This window comes from Thalia democratica, chromosome 4, assembly GCF_965202585.1.
Source record: "Thalia democratica chromosome 4, ktThaDemo2.hap1.1, whole genome shotgun sequence".
Lineage (NCBI taxonomy): Eukaryota > Metazoa > Chordata > Thaliacea > Salpida > Salpidae > Thalia > Thalia democratica.
The window spans coordinates 42,893,395-42,912,374 of NC_139168.1; the positions used below are offsets into that span (position 1 = coordinate 42,893,395).

Consider the following 18,980-nt stretch of genomic DNA (forward strand, 5'->3'; position numbering starts at 1 on the left):
AGAGCATTTTGGTGGCTTAATGACATTGCTTAGGGAAAATGAAAAAGGACAAAGTATTAAAGTAATTGCTCACAAAACAGCTAGAAACGAATTTGAAAAGTTTGGTTAGTTTTAATACTAATCAATAAGTGCTTGAATAATATTAGAAATTAGCTAGTTGTGTTCTTTAAATTGACTAAAGGGTATAACTTTCCCTAAACGTAAAGAAATTAATATATTTCACAGCTTTGTATATATTGTATGAAATTAGTTATACATATTTTTCCTTTTTATAGTCCTTTTTATAGTTAATTTATAAAAACTTTAGCAAGAATGTCTAAGTTTACATCAAAAAAAATGTTTGAATTGCTTGGTTCAAACTATTTTTCTACAAGTTCGCACTGTTATGAGAAGGGAGAACCTTGCATTGGAAGGTTTAAAGTTGACCAGTTTGTGGACTCTAAGCTTAAACTTAACTTCACAGGCAAGTTTAGATTTATCTCTTTAGTAACTTCATTTTGGTAGTAGACTTTAAAATAACTAAACATTTAAAGTATTAGATTTTTACAAGTTAATGGTTTTTATGATTAGAGACTTTGTGAAACTATTTTTTAGTTATACTATATGTTTCTAAAATAAGTTTAAACTAAAATTAATGTATTTTTGAAAAAAAATATAATTTAAGTATACTCAAGACATTAAACTTAAAGGTCTTCAACTTGAAATTTTACACACCCCTGGAGGTACAGAAGACCAAATGTCTGTGTGGATTCCTTCTGAAAAATGTTTAATAGTTGGCGATGTAGTTGGCACAGAATTTCCTAACATGTTCCCTCTCGCCGGATTTAACGTAAGAATTGATTTGATGAAATGGGTCAGTAGTGTAAGAAAACTTTTGTGGAATCTTCCTCATCCAAAACATCTTCTCTCCAGTACAAACAACATAGTCGGAGACGAGTTGAAAACGCGTCAGACCATGGTTCGATTCGCCGATGCCCTTCAGTTTGTTCATGATCAGACAGTGCGGCTGCTTAACGATGGTTACGAAGTCGATGAAGTAGTAGACATAATGAAAAGAAAATATTTACCAACTAGTGGCGACTTGTTAGTTTATACTAAAGGAGATTTGGAGTGGGCTGTGAGAGGAGTGGTAAACTTCTACTTAGGCTGGTTTAGTGGTTATATCGACGAGCTTTTTCCTCTGACTCATTCAAAAAAATTGAAATACCTGAACGAACTTCTGTCAGGTAGATACAGAAAGAGAGGGTGGGTTCGCATGTACAATCGGGCCAGAATAGGTCTGCACAGATGGAACCGTCAGAGAAAAAACAAAAACGGGACAGCCATTTTGGACGAGTTGACTTGGTCACTTCAACTTTCCATGTGGGCAGCAGAGATAAGTGGTTCGAAAAAAGCAATAAAACTGACAAACCAAGTGGTAGACGCACTAATACAAGTAAGAGGTAGAAACAAGCTTGCGAAAAACGTTTACACATTTTATGCAAATCATTGCCTTTTGGAAAAGAAAATTGTTCATTTTAATGCAAATCAACATTTGCCGACGGATCAGCTATTGAAAGTGTTGCCTCTAAGATTTCGTGCGGAGAAGTGTAATTTGAGTTTGGAAATGAAAGTTTTTTTCGAGTTAAGCGATGGTGAACACATGGAAGAGGCAGTTTTCATTTTAAGAAATTGTATAGTAGAAAAAGTTGATGCTGAACTTAATACTGACGCATACAATTTACACATGCAGACTACGAGTGATTTATTTCGAAAAGTTCTCATGAGAAAAACTTCTGTAGACGCCTTATCAGACTTGCAAGTCGTGTTTAAATCAGGCAGTGTCGACGATTTAAAGCTATTCATATCTTTTTTCGACCCATAATTTTTTATTTTTACATGATTGCTGATAAATTACTAATACATACTTAAAGTTTTACTTAGTCCTCACTTTAAAGACTATTACTTCCGGCATTATCATTTTTATTCACTAGTAATAAAGTTGTCGGTAAAGTTATATAAGACGCACAATTAAAACTTTGGTTTTATACTTGTGAGCAGTTTAAGTGCTTGTAATAAACAAACGTGTTTATCATCTTAGTATTTTACAGCTTCTATTTGAAAAAATATAATTTTTAGTTATATCAATTAAAAAAAGATATACAACATTTTTCTAACAAAAATTTATTTAGTTTGCTTATAAAAATCAATATCAGAAAAAAATAAGAGTTTGAAAGGCTTAGTTCCAAAAGTAGTAATGAAACTTGTAAACCTCGTAACTACAAACACTTAGTTTTTTCTTATTCTATGTTGTTAAAAAGAGTATTGTTGTTAAAAAGAGGATAAAAAAAACGTAGTTTTGACACACATATGTTAAAATAGACATATTTATTTGATAGATTATATAAAAAAGAATCAAAATACAAATACAAGTCGTGATAGAATAATTAACTTTTAATTATTTATTAAATCGTCATAAAAAGAAGTAGTACTGTCACTGTGTATTTTACGTTAGCAAAAGAGTTACAGGTTTTAGTTATGTACTAAGTTCAAATTAGATTTTTTAGAATTATTGATAGTTGAATACAAATTAAAAAATGCTTTAAAAACGATCAAAACAATAAACATATGCTAAGGTAAAAAAGTGCAATAAATTTTTTTCAGAAGAAAAGTCTAAAAACAAAAGCTGTAATTAAAATAAAAAATAAGTTTTGTTACACCTACTTGTTTTTATATAAAATGTTAGTTTGATAGCATTTTTATACTAAAATGATATTTTAATTTGCTTATAGCCTTACTATAGTATAATAACTTTCTAGAGTTTTTAAACTTTACCCAAAAACTGTCGCTTCTGTGCTTTGTATTTAATCCCGCTTGGTAAGATCTCAACAGCGGTTTCTCGCGAATATGGTTGCCTGATGAGTCTTAATAAGGACGAAACCTCTCGTAGGTTGTCTCGGATGCTGTTTTTTGTTTGTCATGTATGGAAATTAATTAATTACTACTTTATATATTAGCTTAGCCTTTTGATAAATTTTCTACTTTTAAGAGTTGAAAAAAAAAACGTTTGATAAAACTGCATTAACATTTGATAAAATAGAAAAGTTCTTTTTTGAATAGCTCATACACTTTTATAAATTTAAAAGTGTGGTAAAAACATTATAAAATCGTTATTTTAAATTTTGTAATAGTGTAAAGTTTAAAGTCTCATTTTAAACTTATACTAGATTAAAATCTTAACGATAAATTAAAAAAATTACAACAAACTATTATTAAGTTAAAAAAGTTTACTATTACTATTCATAAATAATGTCAATAAAAATGACAAACTATAAGTATTTATTAAAAGCATCTTGATTTTGTCTAACTTCATTAAACAAGACCTATTTATTACAATATTTTCAATTTGGAAATATTATAGTTTATCAAGTTTATTTATTAATTTAAACCAGGGTTTCCCAAACTTATTTACTAAATCGCCCCCTTTTCAGTAACTTGAAAAAAAAATCGCCCCCCACGATTTTACAAAGTAGTTTTTCTTTTGAGTACAAACTTTTGAGCTAAAAAAAGTTGTGTTCGAAATGTAATTTAGTCTTGTACTTCTTATGCACGCACTTTTGTGTTCAAAGTAGTTTACAGGGCTTGAGAAAATAATTTACAGTTATTTTCTTAGAAGCCCAGTAAAGTGTATTAAAATACTTGATTATTAAAAAGCCTTGAGTAATCTGTAATCAATCCTGTTTAAATATGAACTGTTTTGAAACTATTGAAATTTTTAGGTTAGTGGTGGACAACTTTTGTATTCAGCAATTCATATTTACTAAAAAATATTTTCTATTTTCAACTCGTTAGAAAATGTAATTGCGGGCTGCATGATTTAGAAAAATTACAAATAAGAAAATTAAAAAACTCGAGCAAAATTGTAATAAAATGATTTAGTATTATTGTGATCTAGGAAATACTTTTGTGAACTGAAAACGAAATGAAAGCGTATATCAAAATATTAAATATCAAAAAACTAAATTTTATTTATTTTGCACAAGTAGTTTTCAATTTACTTAGCGGGTCGAAAATCGACTGGATCTGCGACTGGATCTGAGCCGTACGTTACCCACCTGAAATTTTAACTTAAACCTGACATTTTAATAATATCTCATATAACAAATTTCGGACATTTAGAAGTTAATACTAAGTAACTTATTTAAGCCGCACAAAATACTTAAATTACTTTATAAATAGGCTTTTTTTAAATATCTATACCAGAGATTAAAAAACTATAAAAGAATTAACAGTTTATTTCACACTAAATGAAATAAATATTAAAACATTATTTCTGATCTTGTTAAAGGAAGTTTGACCGACTGGTTGATTATCTCATATGAAAAGTGGTTTCATCAACAGCTTCAGTTAATGCAGTAAATTTACTAATTTCAATGCTAAGATATATTGTAAGCAAGTTAGTTGTAAAGTTAAAAAAATAATTTTTAACTTTTTAAACTATTTGTTTCGTAGTAGAATACCATGAAATAGCATTTGACTTGGAATAATCTTTAGGGAACTAAACCTTAATTCTAACAATTTATTTTATTTTATTTAAATTCAAAAAAAAAATCAAATGTTTTACAGTTAATTCTGTGAACAGAAAGTAATCAATTACAAAAAACTTTTAACTAGGTTTAAATTTTGTTTTGTAATTGTAGCAGTCTTTTTGATGGCTTATTTAATTCTGTTTAAAAAGTTTTTTTTTTCTAGCTATTAGCCTACAATAATTTAACAGAGGAAAATAGTGAAAAACAAAAAGCTAGTGTTGAAGTATTAAAATAAACTAAGTATATTCTAATTGCTAATATATATTGAATTAAGATAAAACAAAAAACAGTTGTATTAATAGTTGAAAACTCCTTATACTATAATAAACTTTTGAACTAAATTAAATCAAGTTAGAAAATAAAATTGTGTTTAAGAAACTTTTAAAAGAAAATGCAGAAGTCATTTCAAATAGAAACCTCAAATTTATACTCTTTTAAAACCAAAAAAAATCTTTTTAGAAATAAAAACTTTAATGGTTGTCAAAATATTACAATCAGATAATAGTTTTATAGTGATATAAGTTGTATACATATTAAACTAGTAATAACAAAAACCTGTCAAATAAAGGTCTTTCAAACAAATAAATTAATCACTATGCTATAAAAACTTTTAGTGTAATGTAAAACAACGAATATCAACTACAAAATTAACCAGGTCAAAATAAAATTATTAAAATCTTTAAAACATAAACCATTTAATAAATATAGTAGACTTCCGCTTGAGTTCGCACTTTGAAAAAAATCAAAAAGTGCAAACTCAAAAAATTATTACCATATTTTTTTTTACAAAATGACAAATTTCAATATGTTATATGCAATGATGTTATGAATAAACATAAAATCCACTAAAACATAAAACAAAGTTTCATAAAAAAAAAGATCTATATAAGCTATTAAATATTATGTATATTTTGTTTTATTAATATTTAGTTAGTAATAGACTTTACTTTAGTTAAATTTAATAAAATATAAATTTGCACTTTTTTTTGGGTAAAAAGTGCGAACTCAAGAGGAAGTCTACCGTAAATAATATTTATTAGGCATTATGCAAACCTGTTGTAGAATTAATAGCTTAATAAAGTTGTTATTATAAAAAGACTACTTAAATACAATACAAACCAGGTGAAATAAGAAATACTTCAAAAGATCAAATAAAATTAAAAAACTTTCATAAAATAATGTCTGCTACTGAAGTCTAATATAATGTGGAGGATGAGGAATATGACTGCTTGCAAGTTTTTCTAATCTGATTCTTAATTAGTAAAATATAGCCTTAAGTCACCTCCTTTATAAATATCTAGATTAGACCTTTTGCTCAAGATGTTGAAAGCTTTCTCAACAACATAGCTAGAAGGAAAAGCTATAAACAACAATCTAAATTCCTCTAAAATGATTGTATACTTTTGCCTTAGTTTTTGTTGAGTCCAAAAGCTTTCATATCGTTCTTTGGAAGAATTTACTTTAAGTTCAAGGTCAGTTTGTAAGTCTGAGAAGGTTTCCTGTAAGTCGTTTACTTCAAAAGTATTTGCCTCGAAGAGATCCATACTTTTATCTATATGATAGCTTTTTTGTGTCAAATCTAAATTTTACTACTTATTATGTTAAAATTGTTAAAAATTCCAGATTTTTTCCAAGTTTTTTTTGCTTAAATTGTCAAATTATAGGTTTTTCCAGGTTTTTAGGTAAATTGGCAACCCTGTATAGGTTTATTTCTTAGTCTAACTTAGTGACTTTTCAAAAAGCAACTGGAAATATCATGAGGTGATAGATAGTAATAAATAACATAGATTTTTACAAACCATTTATAACCCCAAATAACATATATGTCAGGTTATAAAATAGTGAGAGGGATTCCAATCGTCTATGATATATTTAATTGTTAAATATGGAAATATATAAATGAAAATATAGTATTTACTTGAAAGTAGGAGTCATAAGCACTAGATTATTTTTCTTTTTTTTTCATAAATAAAATAAACTTTTTGTTTAAGTTTTACCTCAGGGTCAAATAATTAATAGCAAGCTAAAAATAGTAAAATAGCAAGAAAAAAAGTAAAAATCTTATGACAACCCAAAATTTTAAAATCGCCCCCTTACTAATTATCGCCCACCCTTTCGCCCCCTTACTAATTATCGCCCCCCAAAATACTAAAATCGCCCCCAGGGGGGCGATATCGCCCACTTTGGGAAACCCTGATTTAAACGAATAAAATAACTTTATTTAATGCAATTAAAAATCTTTAAATTACCACTAAAAACAACTTTTATTGAAAACTAGCGACATTTTTCTATTATGATACCACTTCATAAAAACTCCGTTAAACAGTTATTAATTTAATATGAGGAAACGTCCTTAGTTTACTATAATATGATTTCATGTCAAGCTATTATTGTTGTATTCAAATCGCTCGAATTTTTATTAGCAAAAATTTTGAGCTTCAAATAAATTTTAAACTTATCATTTTAAAAGTATGCTGATTTGTTTTAAACTTGTAAATTAAGTTTATTTAAAAACATTAAGTTTCACATAAAGTTTTAAAAACGTTAAACATGTTAAAGCTAAGGTTGAAATAGCTTATAAAAACAAGGTTTTCTATCCTTGTAATAGTTAAGTTTTTTTTTCTGAAAAATTGTAAAAATAGGAAAAACAGTTATCAAAGTATTTCTACTTGATGACGAGTTTTATGTATATCTACATACCATTGTTTACTACGATGGCTTTGATTTGCTATTAATAAAATAAGCAGAGTTCTAAAACTTTCTTTTTGCAACCGTCTCAACTATAAACGACCAAACAAATCGTTGAAAGATTACATTAGCCAACTGTTCACCGCTTGGTTGCACCATAACAAGTCATAAGTTGTTATTAAAATCAAATTGGTTGAAGTTCTTTAGAAAAGCTTATTCTAAAACTTCTTTGGATACAAATCATGATTTAGTTTTTTTATTGTACAATTTTTATTTTTTTAATAACTCGTATAGTTCTTCTCGTCAGGCCAGATTTAACGTAAATTTAAAATAACACTATTAAAAAAAGATTGATAAGTGATACTTAGAAATACTTACTTCAAAGTTTGAACAGTAAAAATAAAGTTGGAAAAAGTATAAAAACATCTAAAGTTTTCATTTATTGCATTCAAATCTTATTTTTTTCGGTTTACTATCAAAATCCACCCGCGTTCAAAATCTACCCATTTTTTTTTAATATTCATTATTTATTAATTTATTTTATATATTTTTTACATTTTTATTTATTTATTATTTATTTATTTTTTACTATCATTGTTACCCCTAACCCTTACCTTCGATCGGTGAGCGGTTCTCGAATTTGTATGAGTGTATTTTGATCGGGTGAATTTTGAACGTGTCACTTTTTTTCTACTGTTCATCAAGATTGTACAAGTAGAATAATGACATTACAACAACTTTTTTTCATTTATTATAAATATAAAAGAATTTGTTAAATACATACAGTAAAATATAACGATGGAATTTGAATAACTAAATCACATAAACTAGAAAATAATTAACCCCTTTGTTATCAAGAAGTAAAATCAATAGAACCAGAAAAACAAAAGAGTTTCTAGTTAGAGAGACAAAACTAAATCAAATGACTTCTTCAAAAAAAAAAAAGATTTGTTTAAGTATATAAATATTGGACATCATATTTAATTGAAAAATACAGGAAAATTCTTGATATCGAGAAATTAAATTTCTTGGACAGTTGAAGTTTTTTCTCAGCTGCTAAAATATTCTTGTTCTATTTGCGCCATTTATCACATTGCTTATGCTAAAATCAAGAAATACATAATAATTAACTCACTGTTTTACAACGTGATAAATAATGAAAAATACAAATTTAATAATGTGCTTATTGGTGTTCAACCCGATAACCGAAAGGTCTTTCTGTTTACTAGGTCCTTTGACGAAAATATTTGAGCGTTGATTTTATTGTTTTGAATAAATTATAATTTTAGTGTTGTGACATTCTTGTAGTTATTTGAAAACACTTTTAGCATTTAAAAAATACAACAACCTACAGTATAATCTTAAAGTGCTCTTTATGCTCTTAGAAATTTATTAAATTGTAAAATAATTAGTCTAGAAAAATTTTCAGTTTTTTGTTTATTTGTCAAGTTCTTGGTTTATACTTTAGCTTTTGTCATAAGTTCTACTAAACTTGCATTGTTTACTTCGCTTTTTAATTAACATTACAAAAACAAAAAAGTTAGACTTTTTAAAGTTGTGTAACTTTTAATCAATAATAAATTAATACTTTTATATACTAGCTTTAGGTTAATACTATAGTTTTTTGCTATGTTTTTGTAAAAAAGCTTATTGAATTAACTATATTTAGTATCAGATTAACAATTAAAATTAGCCAGTACTTATTACGGCCATCATCAACAAAGTTGAGATGTTTCGCGCCATCAACAATAAATAATGAACTTCACCCACACGACAAACAACAACAGCATCCGAACAACTTACGACGTAAGTTTTCTCGAATGCTTTTGTTGTAGGTTGTGTGGTAAAGTTCATTATTTACTATAGTTTAACATAAAAAAAGGTTTAAAAAAATATTCGTGTATAGTATAACAACTTAAAAAAATAATAGTTGTACTAAAGTGTATTATATGTTTACCTTCTACCATCACTCTAACCATGATAATATTTTATGGTACATAGCTTTGAACGGTAATTTGTTATCACAAGATTAATCTAATTTTATAAGTATGTTATCTTAATGAAACTTTATATATAGATATACTTATAATTTTTTACACATAACGTACTAGTAACTAGAGTATTAAAATTGATGTCAAATTTGTCGAACTTTAAATATTCTTTTATGTAATAATGATTTTTACAAATTGTTAAAAAACTTAATAAAAAGTTTTATAATCTTTTGCTTGAGAGTAACTTAAAATGTTATTTCCAAAAAAGTTTGAGTTTTTTGGAATTTTGGAATATACATTCAGTTTGAATGGAAATATATAAAACTAAAAACTTTCGAGTTTTGCAATCTTTTAGGCGTATTAAATACTAATTATAATAATAAATTGTCGATCAAATTACGTTGCAACAAATAGGTAAAAAGTTTTAATTATATTTTACATTTCTTTTATAATTTTTTATCGTTTTAATTATATTATAAAACAAATACTTCTGTTATACAGTAGTATGAAAACCATACTTAATTATAAGTGTTTCTTAAGAAAACGAGTTTCTATTTTTTGCTTTAGCAAGTACTAATTGAATAATGCACGTTTTTAGTAGCATGTTATTAAAATTCGAAAAATCAAAACAAATTTATTTCATAGTTTATTCTTTTAATACTTTTTAAATAAAAACCTTGTTAATAAGTAAAAAAAATCAATAGAAAATCTAAGAAAGATTTATAAATAAAGTTCTTAATTTATCATATTAAAAGTTTATAAAAATATTTATTTTTATTTTTATATGTTTATTTTACACGAAAAACATTACATCGTATCATCTATACAAAATACACTTTAACCGTACTATCTAGCTAAAACAAAGAAAACCTAAACATGAAATAAATGGCGATAATGGCAGACATTACTAAAACGTTTAACATTGCACCTAAAAACAGCTGTTTTAAAATGCAAAATAGTTTAAGATTAGAAATAACTAAATACAATATTTTATTTTTATAATTTATATGTTGTACTAAAAAATCATGCAAATGTCTTATATCTAATACCTATAAAACAAATCCCAAAATAGACAGTACAGTTACATGCTAAAATTAGTTTAGAAAATAGCTACTTAAAAACATATGTTCTAATTTTATCTACTCGAAACTTTTTGTAAGTACTAAAAATAAAAAATAAAACTACAAACATTTTTATATTCTCATAAAACCCTTATGCATTGTAGTAAAACTTAAAAAAAATCTATATTTATATAAAAAAGGCTTTTTTAATAATAAATGGTTCTGACACAATTCATACAAATTCATTAATTACAAATATAAAATACTGTATAAAAAACACAGCTATTTACTAGCTTCATAAAACTAATCAAAAATAAGCAAGTGTAAACAACTAAAAAACATAAAAAAAATGTGCGTTAGATTTTATTAATGTAAAAAACGTAAAGTTCACAGTAAAAAAGTTAAACATGTGTCCTTTCTACTTCATTTATTTATTTATTTAAAGAGATCAAATTAGTTGTGTAAGTCGTTTTAATCTTAAATAAAAAATTAAATAAAAAGTAAACTAAAAAAGAGGCAGGTATTATAAATTGCTATCGATAATGAGTCACCGAACAGAATGCTGAGTAGTTTAAATAACTGGCAGGACAAACTGATATACAAGTCGCCTAGTTATTTCTGTCTTTCTTATGATTCCTTTTTTATAATACTGCCGAATTGATCTACTCAGTTTATCGTAGTTCATAGCTGGGCGATTTTTTCTTATTCCCCACAACCGAGCTAGCTCTTCTGAGTCTTCTATTTTGAAAACACCTTTTAAGTTATAAGCATTAATATAAAAAGTAGGTTTTAAAAACAGAAAGCTTCAGCAAAAAACTACTTTTTAGAAAAACTTTTGAAACTTTAAGTATGAAACTATAATTAATCAAAATAAAAAACTAAAACTCAATGCACAAATGAGTACAGTCACCTCTCGCTGGTCTACGCACATTGTATCCTCAGAAAAAGTGCGTAACTAAACGAGAGGTAGCACATATACTACTATAATAGTTGTTTTTAAATAATGTATTTGATTAAACACTGTTTGGGGACTTTCCTATTTCTTTTGGTTACATTAATAGTTGTCATTCAAGTTTTATGTAGGTGTAATAAAAAATGTTTATGCGTATTGTGTATACAAAGTTTTTTCAACTACTTTGTTCTTTGCTCATCTAAGATTAAACTTATCTTGCATGGTTTTGGAGAAAGATAATATATTTATTGATTAAAAATAAAAGTTTATGCCAACTAAACAGTGAGAAATTGAATATTTTACCATGTTTGATTTAAAGGTATAGAAGGGGGCTAAGACATATAAGTAGCAAAGCCATAAAGTTCAACAGGTTCCTTATAAAGGCACAAACTAAAATGCAAAAATATGAGTTTTATTAAAAGTCTATCACTTCTATATTTCTAACAACATTTAGTATGTATTTTCTTGAAATACCTCTAATTATTGCTGCCAAAAAACCTGGAATCCTGTTTGCATTTAAAATTTTATATAAAAAGTTAAACATGTTGTTAGCTCAATACATACATTAAAAATTACATAACTAAATATTTAAAAAAATTATTATTGTTTATTTTTTAATAAGTTTTAAATGCGTTACTAAACGAGAGTGTGTAACCAAACAAGTGCGTAGATTCTCGAGAGGTGACATTAGTATAATACTGTTTGAATCATAGAGCTGTAAAAATACAAGTATTTTTTAGTATTTTCAATCAAACCTTGTTCGCGATTTATCCACCTGACAGCTCTTTGGTGGTTGTGGGGCTGCTGCAAAAGCTGAATAAGAAATTTCCACAGATGGATCGTTTTTTCCTCGCTTTTTCTTCCATTTTTTGATTTGCCGACTTTTATAGACTTCTTGAAATATTTTTCTTCTAAAATTAAAAATTTGTTTTTATTTTTTGATATAAAATTAATGAAAGACTAAAAAGTGCCTTTTTAGAAAAGTATTAATTGAAAAACAAACTATTTTTTTAACAAGAGTCACACATTACTAGCTTCTTATTGATTAAAAAACTTTGGATCACCTAAAAAAAAAAACGTTTGTTTACTAACTTATTTTGACGATGGCAAATTGCGGTTGCAGTATAACTGATTATAATATGAAAACCAAATGCGGTGCTACTATAATGCAAGGAGTATGTTTTTTAGTAACAAAATTGTAAAGTAATATTTAGTAAAAAGTATATAGTTTTTAAACCATTTACATTATTTTTAAATACTTTGAAATTTAAGACAAACCTTGCTTTAATATATGTTAGCGATTATTATTGATCCAAGCTACATTTAACTTTAAAAAAACAAAATAAAGTATATCAACTGATCTAGTTATCTAGTTATGTTATAATCATACTTGTTTTAAGAATAAATTAAACTTTATTCAGAAATTAATAACATCTACAAATCAATTCTTGGTAAATAATGTCACTCACTTTGAAACATGACAGTGTTCGGACAGCTGACGACATTTTGTTCCGGGAAAATCTGTCTGCTCGGAGCAATTTCAACGAGCGGCTCTCTTCGCAGTACCATTTGCTTGTAAGCTGTAATTAGTTTTTGATAGTGTGTATAAAAGTTTGAAGCGATAAAGTATTTTTTCCTACCTATTTTATTAAAATCATTTTACAAAAATTATTAGTTGTCGCCATAACGTTAATACTAGCAAACGTTTTTAGTTGAAATTCTATTAGATTAAATAACATTAAAGTTATAGACATCGTAGTCTGTCAATAGGCACAAACATAAGCTTAAACTAAACATATTTAGTCATTAAAAATGTTTTGATAGTTTATTAAATTTCATAGTCAAAAAAAAAAGAAACTAATTACAGAAGGTTTTAATTCTCCTCAAATTTAATTCAAATTTGAAAATTAATTTAAAAAAAACGGTTTTGAATCAAATTTTTCCTACTTTGTTCTTATATATTAGAGATTTATTGAGGTCTATTTGATTTATAGCTAAGTAAAGTTTGTTAAAATAAATAATTTAAGTAATAAATAAAACAGCTTTTAACTTTAGTTTTCTTAAGCTTATTACAACTTTTCAACTTTTTTACTTCCCATAAATTTTTGTAAAAATGATTTAAAACATGAAATGCAGGCTTAATTTCTAAGCAAGCCAAGTTGTTATATTGGAGTCTTAGTGAGCTAATAACACAAGTAAAAACTTTTCCAAATTTCAAACAAAAATTACTCAGAAAGCTTTTAAAACTAATACGTGTAAAATTAAACTATAGTATAAAATAATATAACGTTTTCCAGTTGGAAATTTTCCAATTTTAGTTAGGTTTTTGCAAAATAAGTTTGTTTAGTTTAAATCTAATTTTACTTTTTCATACAATCGATTAAAGAAGAATAAATTCAGTCCCGTTTAAAAGATTTTTCATCTTCCATTATGTATTTTTGTTTCTTTAATTAGTTTTGGTTTTCGTTTTGTGCAGCTAATGATTTTTTTGTAATTAGGAAAAAAAAGTTGCAAACAGTTCTAAGATTACTTTTTATATTACTTTTCTGAATTTATGTAACACATATTATTGTACACTCAGTAACAGCTGAAGATAAAAAATCAGTAACAGTTTTCTATCGACGTTTAAAGGTTATGATGTTTGGATTGATACAGTCTACATTGTTAAACACTTATTTGTTTTTTCTAAAATTATATTTAACTTTGTAGCAATACTTTTATCGCTTTAAATTTATAAAATTCATATGCTTATATAATGCTTTTATCATATACTTATTTACTTTCTCATAAAATACAAGCGTAGAGTGAATAAAAACGACGTTTTACGTACATGAATAGAAAAAAAGTATTAAGTTATTTATATGTAAAAATCGTTTATATATTTTTTTGAGTGAAAAAAAGCACACTCCACTACACAATCATCAAAATCAGTTTCCCAAACATTCTTCGACCGGTTTTGGAACTTATCAGGTAGATATAGCCACAAGAAAGCGGTCATTGATTACCTCGGACATTATTGTTGATGCTTGTGTGGTGCAGTCTAGTGTTTTATGAACGATGGAAAAACTATATCATCTTTGCTAAAGCTAACCTTTTGCTACTGGTTAAATAAAAAAAGTTTAAATTCTTCAGGTAACAGTTTAAGAAATTTTAAAGGTCAACGAAATTTTGATATTAGTAGAACTTTATTCAGGTCATAAATAAAAAAGTGCTTTCTTTTTAACATACTGACATACTTGTACTGATTGATTTATTGCTTACTTAAGTACAAGTTGAAACTGCATTTACTTTATTTGTGCATCATTTTTGAAGTAAGTGTTTTTGTTAACAATAAAGTAACATCTAGTATAGTAGCTACTACATTTTTTTGTACAAATTACTTAAATAAACATTAATTAATAATTTGAATTTATAACTACGGCTTAAAAAGTACCAGTTTATGTTTATGGAAATAAAGTTCTACAAAGTATAGTTCCATTTTTTTTTCTTTGAGATTTAAATCTTAGATTGAAACAGTTTAACAAAAAACTGTTAAATTATTACCAGTTAAATTTAAAAGTTAAATATTAAATAAAACTGTTTCGATCATAAAAGTATAAAAATATGTGATGAAAATTTCCATATTTAACTTATAGTCTCAAAATTAAAAAAAAATCATAAAACTAAGTATGTTTCAAAATACTAATTCAATACAAATTTCAAAATGATAAAAAATTGTTCTACAAAACTTTAAAAAATTTTGTGCTTTTTCATTTTTTTTAAAATAAAGATAATAAAGACATTTTCAAAATACTTTATTGTTACAACACTTATAAACTTTTTATGATTGGAAAATGTTTCTATCATTATTAAAGTTGTACATTTTAGGAAAAAATGTTGTTGTATCTTGTTTTTTAAGTCTATTTATACTGTTTAAAATGATTTTTACTGTAAAAGATTAATTAACTTTTATTTATTAGAACTTTATAATTTTTTTTGTGTGTTAATATGGAAAAGCCAAAAATTAGGTGGTTTTATATTTACAGTACCTGCTTGCCACACGTCGAGTTTTGCGTGTAATATGTCACCGCATGAAGGCGCAATTGCGAGCATTTGCTTCTCGGTCATGGAGCAAAGTTGATGGCCGTACTTTCGAAACTGTGAGGTGTCCACAGACTTCAAGTTACAATGGTACACTGTCCACGAAACCCATTTTTGTGATTCATCGCAGCTCCAGTTAAGTGGGTCTGAAACAAAACAGTATTGGACATAAAAAGATTTATGTTTGTACAAAACACTTTTTTTATTTAAAAACCTAGATATGTTATTAAAATTTGAAAAAAAACATTACTTCATTTTAAAGTTTGAATAGAGAAATATAGATTTTGAACATAATTTTTTTTAAATACTACATTTTTAAATAAATGTAATGATAGAATATTGATAATGATTACTTCAAAAAATATAAGTAAAAAGTTTACTACTTATACTATCATATAATATAGTATACTTACAAAATATAAGCAAAGTTAAACTCTGCAGTTGATAATCAAAATTTAAAGTTACATAGTTTTTCAAAATTTTTTAAAGACAATTTTGTTATAGATAATACTTACTTGACGTTCTATATATTTAAATGTTTCAAGCTAACAAGCAATATACAATATAAGAGCTTATACACATCTCACACTCACAAATTAAAAAAAAAGAAATTTTATGATTTTTTTTTATAGTCAGCTAAAACTTTAACTTTTTAGTATGTTAATATGCTTTAATATATTGTTATTTAATTTTCTATGCTAACATATTTACAAGGAATAAATTTTATCAAATTTACTTGTTATAAAAAAAAAACTGTTATAAGCTTATTAAGGTAATTTTTTAATTTATTAGTTACCAATTGAATGAAAAAACTTAAACTAATTACTAAACCTAACATACAAAAAAAAAGACTTTGCTATATTTTGTTGATTATCAGTTTTGTTTATCACATACGTTTATTGAACGACATAAAAAAGCGCTCAAAAAACTTGGTGTAAAGACCTGCTAAACAAAAATACCCTTTGGTAATCAGGTGTGTGAAATTAAAAATTAAAAAACCTTGAAAACGTTCATGTAATATATAAAATAAACCAGAAATTTGTGTTCTCTGTATTGAATTATCAGTCAAACTATTTTGTAAAAGTTTCTATTTTTGAACTCGTTGTTTAGTTTAAGTTACTGCTGTTTTTAATGTTAAACTAGTATAATAATTTTGTTCTAACGATAAATCTTAAAAAAAAAACATATTATTATAATACTGAGTATAACTAATAAATATTAGAAATAGTTGTGTACAGTTAAACAAGCTTTTTGTTACTTGTAAACTCATATAAAATTTTAACAAAGACAATAAAAAATTTTAGTAAAAATCATTAAAAAAACTAAAACCATACATAATGTTTATATTTATTTATTATCACTCTTAAATGAAGAACGACCATTTTTTGATATCAATTTTTTAGAGGACATTATCAAAAACCGTTGTTAAAAAACCATTAACACATGTTAATCTATAATTTGAATTAAAAAGAGTTGTATAGTTTAGTTATTAAAAAAAGATCATAACTAAACTTTTGTTTATAAAAAAATATTGAAATATATACTAAATATTTTAAGTAAAAAAACATTAAAGTATGTGACAACGTTTTAGTTAATGCTTCTTTTTATGTAAACTAGCGGGTTTCGATCTTATATCGTTCAATTAATACAATTTCCAGTTCCGCTATTTGGAACCCTACCGATCCACACGGATTACATACAAATACAATGTTTTGTTAAAAAACATATGATTTTGAACATAAGTCTACAAGTATTCACCTTTAGCAAAGTAAGTTTTTTTTTTAATAGTTAAAAGGCGCTTAAACTTAAGAGATCAATTATTTTAGACTAACATGTTTAAAATTGGGTTTTAGCTGAATAAAGTAACTTTTTAGTTCATCTTAATCTAATTGTTTTAAACAATCAAAAAAATACTAGTATAAAAAATAATCTGTAAACAGATTAGATTTTAAAATCGTCTCCATACAACAATTAATTGAAGTGTTTTTATTGAACAAATACAACTTATGTATAAAAACTTCGGTTTGTTTCAGTTTATAAATATTAACTTATTGTTTGTAAACTTTAGAAATTTTGTTGAACTGAAATAATAGGAGCACTATCTACCTGTATAGACTATAAGTAAATGAAAATTTGAAATACTTTAAATTTTCAATAAAAAAAAATTAAAATGTTTCTAAGTTTGAGTGTATTTGTTTAACAATGTCAAATGGTTTCACTTTTTTTAACAACTATAGTAACCTCTAAGTATTAAATAGTTAAGTTAACTTTTACAAAAAAAAATGCATAATAAACTTTATCTTTATTCTTACTGTAAATCAGTACGGTCATAAATCTTACCTGGAGATATGTGAAGAACAGAGCAGGCCGATTGAACTTCAAGAAGAGCTTCTTTGTAATACTGCTTTTCCATTTGTTCCATGCATGCGTTATCGAGTTCAGTGAGATCCATATCGTCGAGAACAGCTCCGTTGCTTTCAAATGCCAACGAACCAATTCCAACTTCTTTGTTAGTTTCTGCATTGCTTTCAATATCCAAATCGTAGCTGGCTAGATCTTGCAATACGTAAGAAGCTTCAGTGCTAGCAGGCTGGCTGACCTCGCTACCTTTAGCTACATTGTATTGTTCATTTGTGGAATCGTGCAGTTGAATATCGTTAAGGTTTTGAAAAAAAGAAGAGTTTGTCAACTCGTAATGCTGTTGGCTACCTAAATTGTCGTTGTGTACATCCGTGAAGTTGACTTTTTTGCACGACTGCTCGTTCAACATAGGTGGAGAGTAGCTTTGTTTCGTGGTTTCGTCGTACCATTGTTGTTCTTGATGGCAAGTTTCATTTTCAAAGCTGCTGTCATTTTCGTAAAAACTGTTATTTAATATTGGATCTGTAAACGAGCTACTAGACCAGTGGTCATTCTGCTCATAGTTGTACTTTTTCGCACTGCTCGAAAGGGGTTCTGAGAAAAATGAGGTGGGCTCAGGCGACGTTTCGAATGAGTCGAAGCTAGACGAAATCATCCAGCTGTTGTCCGGTTCTTTATTGATTTGATTCGGAAAATTACTCTCCATTGTTGCTGGAGATGAATCGTTGAATTCCGACGGAAAAAGTTTTAAGTCACTTGATGAAACATTAAATTGCATTGTACGTCTTAAATTAATTAATTGTTAAAAAAAAAAAAAACTATTTGTAATTAAGTTTTGAATATGTAACTATACGATATGTACAACCTTAAGTTTTATCTGAGTAGTGGTCTAGCTACCAAATTATAAAAATAAGTTTTGTTTTCCAATTAAAAACATTCTTGAGATTAGTAAAAAAACTTAGCAAATTAAATATGCTTTTTGCTAAAGATTTTTGGTAAAAACAAAGCTTTATTAGAGTATAAAGGGAAAATAAATTTAAACTATGTAATTCATTTAAACAATAAAAGCTGGTGGTAGTGCATACATTTTTTTTAAAATGTTTTTACAAGTTTATTAAGCTTTGAAACAAATCTTTAAGTCATTATAAAGTATTTGCCCTGAAATAACATTTATGAAATTTAGATGCATCTTAAATATGCATAAGCCTCTATTTATTAAACACTATAGAAATGCTTTTGTTTTTAATGGAATATCTTTCAAAATTTATACTAAAATGAT

The 18,980-nt window shown here is 26.2% G+C and overlaps 2 protein-coding genes across 2 annotated transcripts; one reads left to right on the forward strand and one right to left on the reverse strand.

Moving 5' to 3' along the window:
• The first annotated feature begins 385 nt into the window (after window positions 1-385).
• On the forward strand, window positions 386-1,864 carry LOC145833374 (uncharacterized). The gene is made up of 2 exons (XM_082940553.1): window positions 386-428; window positions 690-1,864. Exons 1-2 carry the CDS (start codon window positions 386-388, stop codon window positions 1,862-1,864), a joined length of 1,218 nt encoding a protein of 405 aa, XP_082796679.1.
• Window positions 1,865-10,039: 8,175 nt separating this feature from the next.
• LOC145834317 (transcription factor ets-4-like) lies at window positions 10,040-18,484 on the reverse strand. The gene is made up of 5 exons (XM_082941716.1): window positions 17,681-18,484; window positions 15,289-15,486; window positions 12,730-12,840; window positions 12,016-12,171; window positions 10,040-11,061 (listed from the first exon to the last, which is right to left on the reverse strand). The coding sequence occupies exons 1-5, from the start codon at window positions 18,477-18,479 to the stop codon at window positions 10,880-10,882; spliced, it is 1,446 nt and encodes a 481-aa protein (XP_082797842.1). The 5' UTR covers window positions 18,480-18,484; the 3' UTR covers window positions 10,040-10,879.
• Between the last annotated feature and the right edge of the window lie 496 nt (window positions 18,485-18,980).

Coding starts and splice junctions, on each gene's coding strand:
- LOC145833374 (XM_082940553.1), top strand. CDS start 386: ATGAGAAGGGAGAACCTTGCATTGGAAGGTTTAAAGTTGACCA. Junction 429..689: donor GGAAGGTTTAAAGTTGACCA/GTTTGTGGACTC, acceptor TTAAACTTAAAG/GTCTTCAACTTGAAATTTTA.
- LOC145834317 (XM_082941716.1), bottom strand. CDS start 18,479: ATGCAATTTAATGTTTCATCAAGTGACTTAAAACTTTTTCCGTCGGAA. Junction 15,487..17,680: donor TGTTCTTCACATATCTCCAG/GTAAGATTTATG, acceptor GTTTTGTTTCAG/ACCCACTTAACTGGAGCTGC. Junction 11,062..12,015: donor GTGGATAAATCGCGAACAAG/GTTTGATTGAAA, acceptor ATAACTTAAAAG/GTGTTTTCAAAATAGAAGAC.